Source organism: Herpailurus yagouaroundi, unplaced genomic scaffold, assembly GCF_014898765.1.
Source record: "Herpailurus yagouaroundi ecotype Mexico unplaced genomic scaffold, PumYag 163, whole genome shotgun sequence".
Taxonomy (NCBI): Eukaryota; Metazoa; Chordata; class Mammalia; order Carnivora; family Felidae; genus Herpailurus; species Herpailurus yagouaroundi.
In genome coordinates, this window is record NW_024412404.1 from 1,220,570 (window position 1) to 1,232,681 (window position 12,112).

Sequence of the window (12,112 nt, forward strand, 5' to 3'; positions counted from 1 at the left end):
TGACCCTCCCCCGTTCATGCTCTGTCTCTCTCTGTCCCAAAAATAAATAAAGGTTGAAAAAAAAATTAAAAAAAAAAATCTTTCTACACCACAGGTGTGTTCACCAATGGACACTTAGAAAACACTAGAGCTATCTAGAAGAGAGTGTCAGAAGTGGTAAAGGGACTCTAATGTAATATCAGAAATGTTTGAAAGAACTAGGAATATTTAGCCAGAGAATTGAATATATATGGGCAGCAGAAGGAAGAGGATTATCATTATTGTGTATGACTAACAGAGGAGAAAATGAAGGCCACTGTATTGTCCTTATAGGAAGCATATTTGGGTTGATAATGAGTAAGATTACTTCATGAGGATTTATTAAAAGATAAACAACTTTTCAGTGGCTTCAACACTGGATACAGTATTGCATTAAGATACATTTAGGTCCTTTTCAAATTTAAGTCTCATCCTTAATGTACACTAATGTAAAAATCATAGTGCGATTATGTTTTTAGATAATGTAAAGAAATTTTTGACATAGGGAATAATATTTATAGGTAATGCACCATTTGAGCTGGATCTTGAATGGTAGGATTTTGGCTATAATAGTGGCCACCTCAAGCTAACAATTAAATAATGTAAGTGTACAAGGATTGCAATTACTCACACTGCAACTTATATATGAAAAGAAAAGGTAGAATTTTTATTTTGTCTAAAACTTATTTGGTTATTTTCATGAAATATTGTTCACTGATATAAAGGGAAGGTAAATAATGTTTTTAGTCTAATCCTGGATTATAGATCCAGTCAGTATTTTAATCAGTTCCTTTAGGTATAGTCCAGATTTTTAGGTAAAATCCTCAGTCTTTAAGATTTTTACCTTTTATTCTACATCTTATTTTAGATGGTATTTGGGAATATCAAGACAGGAGAGTTTCCATTACCTTGAAGCACTGGCACAAAGGCTTATTGGAATTTGAATATATTTTGCCTCCTCTGGTCTCTGTGGTGACATTTCTTGTATGCCTAATTGCTTCTGGTCTTTCTCTTGAAGTTGGTGGCTAGAGAAACTTATGATCTGTGTTTTTTCAGTTTGTTCAGGGCTTGTTTGCCATCTCTGAGACTGACAAGTCTCATCTTTTTGGTGCTTTAGACCTCCCTGGTCCAGAAGGTCCACTATGCAGCTTTTGCTAGCATTTTAAAATCAGGCTTCACAGCAGGTTGGCTAGCTTTCACTCAACTACCTTCTAAATATACAGAAACTTTCAGCAGTTCCAGAAAGTAAATCCCTGTCCTCCATCTAACAATGATGTCTTGTTCAAGGTTACCTGAATGCAGTCACCCTCAGTCTGGCCAGGTGATATCATCCCAAAGACCTAAGAAGTAGGGCAGACATTTCTCTGTCCTTGAGTGTTCCCATACCTATATGTAGGCTATACCTATACCTAAAGTGTCGCGACCGGCGCGACAATCACCGAGGTCAGGGTCCTGAGGGTAGGGGAATGCAAGAAAAGAGAAGAGAAGAGAAAGTTTGGGAACAGGAGGGTCCCCTGGGCTGATGGCCCAAGTGATGGCTTTATTGTTGCTGTACACAATCTTTTATAATATAAGACTCTTATGGATCAGGTCATTCTAAGAATAAACAGGTTTCACATGATCACTGCCAGCCAAAACATTTAGTTCTGTATACCTTGTGAACCTTGTGAATGGGTCACAAGACCTTGTTGATAGATTGCTAGCAAAACACAGTTCCCATGTTTGTTTCTATCTGACTCGGGGTAGAAAAAGGGAGGTAGCATTACTGCCAACACCTGTAGACCACAGGCTTCAGGAATTAACTTTCTCAGCCTTGACAAGGCTTTCGTATGCCCTTGAAAGTGGGGGAATGGGAGGGGGAACCACCGGGTTGGCTTGAGTCAACGGGAAACATTGCTCGACCCGGTCTCAGCCTGGCACCAGGGCCCGGCCCCCCACACTAAAGCTACAAACCTTCATCTCACATCCTCAATGTGAGAGTAAGTAAAAATGTTGTTGGTTGCCAACCTCAAGCACTTCAACCTCTTTTCCATAATTCTCTGAGCCAAAGAGAATATACTTTTCTTTCCTTTACCTATCTCAAGCCACCATCTTCTTTATACCAATCTCTGGCCTAAGTTGTGAACCGGGATATCTTGTCTTCATTATGGGATAAACTCTTATCATTTTGAACACTAGTCTTAGCCTTGATATGTTAAAACATAAGCAAATCTATATTTTTATCTTTTGACAATGCCTTGACTTGAAGCCTCACAACTTGCTGAAAAAAATCCTATGCTGAATTTCAAAAGTAAAATAGTAACTCTTTTGTATTTCTTATGTAATAATCTAAGGCCTTAGCAGAAAGATGCCTTGGATTGAATAGATCTTATACCCGGAAAGTCAAATTAATATTTCTCAAAACATTACCTCCTTTCCCACATAAATATTCTGGCTCACAAATCTGATCATGCTAATTTCCCATATAAAGCCTTTCAGTAATTTCCTGTTCTCTTTATTTTTATTTATTTATTTATTTATTTATTTATTTATTAAATATGAAATTTATTGTCAAATTGGTTTCCATACAACACCCAGTTGTATGCTCATCCCAACAGGTGCCCTCCTCAATGCCCATCACCCACTTCCCCCTCCCTACCACCCCCCATAAGAGACTCCTATTCCCTTTAAATAAAATCCTTTTAGAGGCTTTCTTGAATAATCAGACTAGGTTAGGACACCTGTGTGTCCTTCACAAGTTCCCATGATTCCTTTTTTCATAACACTCATTATAATCTTCCTTTTTCAAAGTCTATCTTTCCTAATTGATTTGAACTAAAAAATTCCAACATCTAGCATATTGTCCATGGGCACAGCTAGTGTTTAATAAATATTTGTATGGATTATAATTTTAATTATAGATATGAATTAGATTTCTCACCTGTAAATCAATAAATTGGTAATCTAGCTCACACAGTTTCTTTTGAAATTTGTAAATGTGATACTACTCTGAAAGATGAACCCACTGTGGCTTAGCTGACAATATCAATTTCTATTCCTCCAGATGCAGGTTTTAGAACACAGGATATTCACCAATAAGTGCCATCTTGCCACATTTCTTGACAAGTAATAATTTATCCTCTCCTTAGGGACACCCCTATCTTGACATTTCTCAAACTGCAAGAAGGAGATCCATCTTCATTAATACCTAAGTTGATAATGAGGACATTTCACTTTAAGATACCCAATTATCTTCCACAGATTTGTATCAACTTGCAGTTGTGCCAAGTTTTCTCACAGGCTTATTTTACCTTAAGCTGGTCCTTCTGTTTTATGAGGTTTCAATTAACTAGATTTAGTCATGTTATGGCTAGAAGGATGTGACTAGAAAGGGTAGCATATAGCAATCTGTATGTAAATTGTTACTTTATTGGATAACATTTATGTTTGAAATTGGAAAATCAATAAAAAGGAACTTTAATTTCCAACAAGCATACACACTAAAAAAAAGAAGAGAGAGGGGCAAGCACTGTTTTGATCCTAAGATAGCAACACAACTAAAAGCTGTTCCAAAGAAGCAAATGGCAACAGAGGTCAATAGGCTGTGACCTACACCCATTTTATTTTAAAAACTTTTTCACCTCCACGAAGTGCACTGCAGAATCCTAAATGCCTTTAAAAAGAATGGGCAGACAAATTTAGGGTAACTTGAGGAAGCACATTTCCCATTGTGCTTCCATATCCATCAGGACAGGTACTGTTTTTTACCCCCTTCACTAGCGTCCAGAACAATGCCCAGCACAGAGTAAACATTTAATACCTAGTTGTTGAACGAATTAATGAATGAATGGAGCAAGCTAGACTGCGAAGGCTGAAAGATTAGTGGCTGTCAGTCCTGAAGCACACGTGCTGCCTTTCCAGCCCGCTGGCTGACATCTCATTCCCTCACCTTTCTGGCAGTTTTGAATTCCTGTTTGCCCCTCCTTCAAGATGACCAAAATTCTGTCCCTAAACCCTGCCAGTCCTCAGTTAATCCACACATCTCTCACACGGAAGCAGCTGTTCCTGAGGAATGCTCGGCTGAGCAGGTGGGGGCTGGGTGGGGAGTAGCCCAGGACCTTGAACCGAGAAGGCAGCCTTCTGGCTCCGCGAACCCGTATACAAAGGGTCTGGACGCATATTTTTCCAGTCCTTCAAAACAACCAATCTGCTCCCTCTCACCTCCCCAGTGCCAGACGCCCCAGTGCCAACCTGGATACGACTGACACTGACGAGGGAAAAGAAGCGAAATCAACCTCACCAGGAGAGAGGGCGAGTCCAGCATGACGCACCCCCAGCATCCCGCAGTTCCCGCGAGTTCACCTAGCTCAGGGGATTGCCGGGGCTGAGGAGCGAGGGCAGCAGGGGGCGCGTGCGCGTGGAAGGGCGGGGGAAGGGGGGGGCGCAGGAAGGAGGAGCGCCGCGCGCCAGCAGGTGGGCGCGTCCTCTCACGCGCGTGCGCGCGCCGCGCCTTCACGTTCCCCGCGCGACGCGTCTCCTCCCCGCCGGGAGCGCGCTCCTCTCGCCCTCGCGCCAGGTCCCTCTCAGTCTCTTCGAGCCGCGCACTCTCCGGATCTCCTGCCACGGCCGTCGCCTCGGCCGCGGCTCTCTAGCCCGGAAGCTCAGCCTCGCCCCTCCGGAGCCGCGTCCCAGGCCTCCTCCCCTCTTTCCGACACTCCCCTTCCCTTTCCCGCCCTTCTCTCCCACCCGGTCCGTCGAGAGAGCCTGGATACGAAGCAGGCGGGCTTGAGAAGGGAGTTGGGAAAATGGAGGTGCCGCGCCTGGATCATACCCTCAACAGCCCCACCAGCCCCTGTGAGGAGGTGATCAAAAACCTCAGCCTGGAGGCCATTCAGCTGTGCGACCGGGACGGTAAGAGCGACGGGGGCTGTGAGGAAAGGGGCCGAGCCCGCGCCTAGGCGCCGCGGCCGCCCCGGCTCTGCTGACCCTGCTCGCCCGGGCTTCACGGTCTTTTGTTGTTCCCCCGTACAAATAAATACAGGTGGGGCTCCCCTCCGCTCATCCGCCCTCTCCTCAGACAGTAGAAACAAAAGGACCCCAGGGCTCTTGCGTTGGCGCGGAAAGTCGCCGTAGTCTCCAGCCGCGGCGCCCCTCGCCGTCTTCGCCCGCCTGGCCCAGCGCCGAGGAGCTGCCCGGGTGAGGGCGCCGTTCCCGCCCGCCGTTCCTGCCCGGGACGAGGCGTTTCCGATCGTGCCGCAGTCCGGGTTTCCAGGGTCTACCGGAACCGTAGGGAAAATGCCCTCTGGATGTTTCTAGCACCTCTTCCTTCCCCTCTCCACCTGCACATGCTAGTTAGCATTTTCAGCCCAGAAACTTATCATTTCCTTTTTAAACCTCTCATCTTCAGACCCCCACCTCCCAAATTCAGGAGTCTTTTTATGCTCTCAAATAGGGATTGGGATGACGGTTTTTTCAGTGAAGGGGCGCGGGGAAAAAGTGCGTTTCAGCACCAAGGACAGCCACAAGCTTCGTGGGTTGGGGCTGTGATTCAGAAACTCAAAAATCTGTGAAGTGGCATATTATATCTGCTGTGGTACAGAATCTGTGGCGAGTACTCACCATTGTGTCTTGATATTATGTAGCTTATTCTATTGTTAAAGTTGGCAGTCTCCGAAGGAAGTGATTGAACACAGGTTTAAGCGTTAAAGAGATAAGCTAGTACTGTGTTCAATATGGGTAGCTTCTGTGTTATTTGGAGTAGTTGAAGAGTCCGTCTGTGGAACAAAACTTCATTTGTAAAAAAACTCATCTGATTAGTCATTGACCAAGTAATTGTAAAATTGGACATCTGACAAAGGAAAAACAATTTACATGTTGTCAAGATGACCCTAAACACTTTTTGGCTATAAATGGAATCCGTTAACAGTGTATGCAGACGATGATTTAAAAATATATTTTTTTTTGGTCAAGATTATGTAGAGATACTCATGTGGTGACCACAAAGTCATAAAATTTATCAGTATGTAATCCAAATAGAGAGCAGAGATCTTGTTTCAAAGTCATTTAAATGATAACTTGGTTTGGCATTGGTATACAGTCTAGTTTAGGTCAACTGAACACGGAATTTCTTTTTATTAATAAATTTGGGACACAATAATTGCCCTTTGAAGCCAAAGCCACTTTGAAATAATTTCTGAAAAAGGTGTAGTATGGATAAATAAATACTCTTGCAAAAGCTGTTCATAATTTCTTTATTCTTAGTTCACCATAGTAATAGTTGCACATATTTATGGCATCTAAACAGAAGTAATCATTTTGGCATTCCACATATAAACTTGCATTATTAGACTATAGAGATTATTTTTAATATACCACATAAGAAATTGTATTGGTTTTAGTTTATGCTTTTGTGAAGTGACTTTTTCTGGTGTTAACCATTGTAAATGTTTTCCTAGATTGGTTTGATAGAAAACCAAAATAGATTTCATTTTCATTTATTTCAATGATTTATCAAAAGCTTATTACTGTAGTTATTGGAAATAAGCAATTCATAATTGTCCCTCAAGAACACAGTAATCTTAATACTTAAAATTGGATTTGCCACATGTTTCAAAGATAATGGAGAAAATAAAGTTGTTTTTCTTTTTTGTGAAGTTTACAAAGTAATGTAGAGTACAGAAACTACTGCTACATTTACTGTGGTCTCTTCCATTTTATTTTCGTAATGGTTTTTTAGTTGTTTCAGTTCATATTTATGAATCCTGCAAAATGAACAAATTATGTAACATTTAATTGGGGAGTGCTAACACTAAGCAGTATCTATGAAAATTACTTATTTACAGGCTTCTAATAATTCAACATAGATTAAATGAATAGGGTTTCATTTTTATTAAATACCTTATATCAACAAATACAAAGAGCTAACTCTTCTATTAAAAGATGTGTAAAAAAACTGGGAATAGCTTATGTAGAGATGTTACTAAATGCCTAACTTTATTTTGTGACACTACATGTCAGTTACAAAATATATAGTTTTTTATGGCAGAAAAATTAAAAAACGTTGCATTAAGTTTGTCAAGCAGACCTTATTTGTCAAATTTTATATTGAGAAAATTTCAGCTAGGTACTATTTACTCCCTTTACTTCCTTTCACTTCCTCTCAGGTGTCATTATTTTACTTTTGTAAATATATAACAGAAAGATTAGGATGTGGCAGAAGATCTGTTACATGCTTAAGTATATAATAAGTGATAAATTTTCATAATTTTACAATCACAGATATACATTTGTCTTATTTGCTCTTTATTCTATTCACAGATGGGAAAAAATGAGCATAACATTAATTTCTTGGAAGTGGAATGAAATAGAATAGGAGAAAATATAGTTTTGTTAAATATATATTTCCTTTTACTCTCTCCACTTATAGATTTTTAAATTTTATAGTGTTTTGCATATTTGGCCAACTAAGAGTTATAACTGCTGGTGAACTGTATGTCTTTCTTCTGTTTCCTTGGCTCTTGTATGTTTTTTCTTTCACTTGCTATTTCTTATAAATTAATCTGTTTACATAATTTGCAATAATTTACAATGTTTTCTTTTTTTCCATAGTTTCTCCAACTATCTAACAGTTGGAAGAATATGGAATAGAATCCAAGCAGTCATATAATTGGGTTTTTAAATTAAGCAATAGGGAGGTTCTTCTACACACGCGTTATTTCATGTGTACTTTTATCCTAGGCATGTGTGCTAGTACATGGTCCCTGTCAACGTTTATTTATTTTTGGGACAGAGAGAGACAGAGCATGAACGGGGGAGGGGCAGAGAGAGAGGGAGACACAGAATCGGAAACAGGCTCCAGGCTCTGAGCCATCAGCCCAGAGCCTGACGCGGGGCTCGAACTCACAGACCGTGAGATCGTGACCTGGCTGAAGTCGGACGCTTAACCGACTGCGCCACCCAGGCGCCCCCATGGTCCCTGTCTAGATGTTACCTGTAGTTCAAAATGAGGATTCTGAATAGACTTCTATTAGGAAACCTCTGAAGATGTGCTGTAGATCTAGTACTTTCTAGAATCTCTGTTGTAAGTAGAAGAGTGTTTCTGTTCCTCCATCTCTGCTGTGCTGAAGTATCCTCCAGTTGATATACATTAATTGTGGATTTTCCAAAGAAATTGAAGGGAAAAAAAAAAACATTTACTCAATGGGAAGCATCGATAATATGGGAACCCATTTCCAGTTTGTTTCTTCACATGGATACTTGAGACCTTAATTGACTTGTGATAAGACAGAACAGCCCCCAGCTTCATGCATAGAATTCTACATTACTTCTACTTCTCTTCATTTTTTAAAAATTATGCATATATATGTGTGCGTATACACACACACACACATATATAAACTTTCTTTCCTTGCTGAAAGGGAAAGATTTATTATATATGTGTTGTTTTATGCATTCAAGCTTCCTGCACTCTTGTTATAATAGTAAGGAAGAAAACACAAAATTAATTTGTTATATAGCACTTGAATCCACCCCCAAGCTTTCCTAGGTTTAACAAGTGTTATTTCCATGATTATTTTCTGACTGCCTAGATATGATTTATGGAGTTTATGATGCTACTCAGCAAAGGAGTACATTTTAAGGAAATTGCACAGAGAGAACCTGACAGATTTCTATGTCTTTGTGTCTGACCATAGTTTTGTGAAGGAAAGGAAAAAAAAGGTTTTCTCTTTTTTACATATTTAAAAAGGTAAATTCCTTTTAATTTTTACTTATATCTATTTAAATTAAAAATAAGCTATGACTTATTTATGCAATTGACATGTGAATTAAACAAATTTTAACTTTGGAAACAAAATAACACAGAAATGCTTAATAGTTAATACAGTGCTGTATTAGATAATCTGTAGTGACATTTTCTGAAGCAGACATCTAGGAAGAGTACTTATAACTGTTACCTTTAATAGTACAAGAACATAAGGTAGTCATTGTTCAGTCTCATTGACCTTCATATACCATAGTGGCAATACCATTTTAGAATCAGATGGACCTCTGACAGAGTATTGGCTCTTGACAGATATATTACCTTAGGCAAATTACTTGTTTTTAGCTTTAAGCTCTCTCATGTAAAATGAGTATAATAATGTCAATCCTGTAGGATTGTTAAAATAATTAAATGAAATATTTCATATCATTTCACAAAATTCTTGACACAAAATAGAGAATAATTATTATTGTAAATGGACTATTCTTCACATAACTTCTTGAGTTGAACTACTGTTATCTATCTATCTATCTATCTATCTATTTATTTAGTTAGGTCCAGTGTTTAGATCTTTGTTGTTTTTCATTTCATTAGTGTTTTATTTACTTAGTAAATCCTTCTTATGCCACTTCAACTTTAGGAGTAGACAGTGGAAACTGCTAACTCTGAATTTTAAAAGGATAGTTAATTTTAAAACCACAGTTACAGTACTCTCATTTGCTTATATTTTTCTATCCTATCAGTAATATCCTTGTCAGCCTTAATCCTAAAAGCTCTTTTAGCTTCTACTTCAAACCTGCTGTTTGCTGCATTTCACGTGCTTTGTGACCTTGATATCTGCTGTGAGTAGGTATTTGTATCAGAGCCCTTCTCTGTTCTTGATTTAATATTTTTTTCTTTATGATTATTTTTCTAAGTATGCATATGTACCAGCACATGAGATCTCTGGATTCATTTCTTTGACCCAGATATGACTATAGAGATGCTGTAAATTTTTAATTAGTGAACATGGAACATAAAAAAAATAAAATAAAAACTAAAACAGAAAGCTTGAAAGTCATCAGATTGTTAAACCAATTCATATTCTTGGTAAGGGTTCTAATTCATTCCCAGAGAAAACAAGGAAGTTATGAGAGTAAAAAAAGTCACATCAAAGGATATGTGACCAGACTCCCTCCAGTGGTAGAATAACTGATATGTTATAAGTAGTAATACTGGCAACTTGCTTTGTTGCCTAGGTAAGGCAGTCAGAATTTCACTCTATAGAACGCTACCTAGACAACTTCTAAGTCACTTAGTTTTTCACTGCTGTTTCCCCCTCATTTAGGCCCAATCTTGATTTTTTCCTTAATTTATGTAAGTAGAGTTTATTGATTATTTGTATATATTATCCGGGGCTTCAGAAAAACAGCAATTGCATCAATTACTACAGTAAGAATAATCCTTCAGGTTTCTGGTTTTTCTTCTCTGCCCTTAGTAAATGCATAATTTTAGTTTTTCCTTACAGCATTTGCCTCTTTTTTGGGTTTGTTTTCCATTTCTGTTAAATTTTTCTATAAGAATCTATTTACTGTTAAATTCTGTTTTTACTAGTTGAAAGCATTTGCCTCATTAACACTTTTAAACATAATTTTATTATTACACAGTAGATAAACTGTATTATTAATTATTAAGCAAGCTGTATTTTATATACATATATTTGAGAAGTACAATCAGTATTTGTGGAAGATTTCTAATAGAAATGTATACAAATATTGAAGAATTATCAACAGGAAAAATAGGCAGCATCCTTATGGAAGGATAGTGAATGGGAAGGGTGTAAAAGAAATGCAAAAATAATTATAAGCTTTGTGATTGAATTTTCAAGCAAAATGAAAAGTGATAAGGAGTAATTTAAGGATTTTAAGTCTGAGAAATCAGAAGAATCATTGACAGGGAACAAAGGAGAAAGGAAATAATATTTAGACATCATGATGACAGTTTTTTAGACCTCAAATTTTAGGCCTCCGTGGACATCCAAATATATCCTAATCCCTTTTTCAGGGGCACTTTCATCACAGAAATCATATTCTCAGAGCATTATTATATACTGCATGTTTCAACATGGATGTCCACAAGAGAACCCACCTACATTCTTTTTAGTCTCTTATTTTGCTTGATTCTCACTCTTCAAAGGGCCACCCATAATCCAATGATAGTATTTTGATACCTATTACTAGATAAAAATTAGCCACTTGATACTTTATAGAGGATTGTGAAATAGAGATTTTTGAGTCATCTGTCTAAAGGTAGTTTTGAAGTCATAGAAGACTTTTCAGAGATATTGAACATAAATGTCTAAAAGACATTTAGAATCTAACAGTAAGCGATTTCCTTGGAAACTTAAACATTTAGTAATTCCTCTTATGTTCTGAGGAAAACAGTTCTAGAAGGAGAAAGAGAATTGTTCATAGAACTATATATTCCACCAGGGGACACTAGAATTTACGTGGAAAAGGCAAGATTAGGATTTGACTTCAGTTTTAGAGTGACCTCTAATCAGCTTTGTGTCTCACCGCTTAAAGGAAAGGAGTGATTACATGTTGGAGAAGGTCAACTTTGAAACCTAAAGATGAAATAAATCTACATTCCAGGTTTGTTAAAAATGTAGTCAAGAGCTCTGCATTTTTGAAGTTCATCCACATCTATGTGAGTTGAACAAAAAGCATCATACTCTGAATGATAGTTTTGTGTGTTTACAACTATTCACATCAAGATTGTGGTTCATTTTAAAAGGGCTTCTTTGTGAAGAATTTTGCTTATATGCTGTTTATTTAGTGGTTGTGGCAAATATTATAAATAAATTCTTTTGTTTTCTCTAGCCTGTGAGAGTGTTGCTATCTGATAATAGTATAAAAGGCTTGTAGCTTCCCTAGACATGTGCCATTAAAGATAAAGCACAAACATTTTTTCAATATCTTTAATGTGATTTTCTTGAAAAACAGTGTTTTTTTTTTTTAGCTTGAATGATGGTGAATCTGTCAGTATTTAAAATTTTATTTATTTTTTTATTTATATATGAAATTTATTGTCAAATTGGTTTCCATACAATACCCAGTGCTCATCCCAAAAGGTGCCCTCCTCAATACCCATCACCCACCCTCTCCTCCCTCCCACCCCCCATCAACCCTTAGTTTGTTCTCAGTTCTCAACAGTCTCTTATGCTTTGGCTCTCTCCCACTCTAACCTCTTTTTTTTTTTTTTTTCCTTCCCCTGCCCCATGGGTTCCTGTTAAGTTTCTCAGGATCCACATAAGAGTGAAACCATATGGTATCTGTCTTTCTCTGTATGGCTTATTTCACTTAGCATCACACT

The 12,112-nt window shown here is 38.1% G+C and overlaps 1 protein-coding gene across 2 annotated transcripts in view; it reads left to right on the forward strand.

Moving 5' to 3' along the window:
• The first annotated feature begins 4,559 nt into the window (after positions 1-4,559).
• The window catches only part of PHYHIPL (phytanoyl-CoA 2-hydroxylase interacting protein like), a 93,673-nt gene continuing 86,120 nt past the window's right edge, over positions 4,560-12,112 (forward strand). The window contains exon 1 of one of the 2 annotated variants that reach the window (XM_040485076.1): positions 4,560-4,908. In XM_040485076.1, the coding sequence (XP_040341010.1) occupies positions 4,803-4,908 (106 nt within the window). In that variant the 5' untranslated portion in view covers positions 4,560-4,802. Of the gene's footprint in view, positions 4,909-5,014; positions 5,039-12,112 lie in introns of those variants that run through there. The other variant, XM_040485079.1, reaches the window with a different exon arrangement.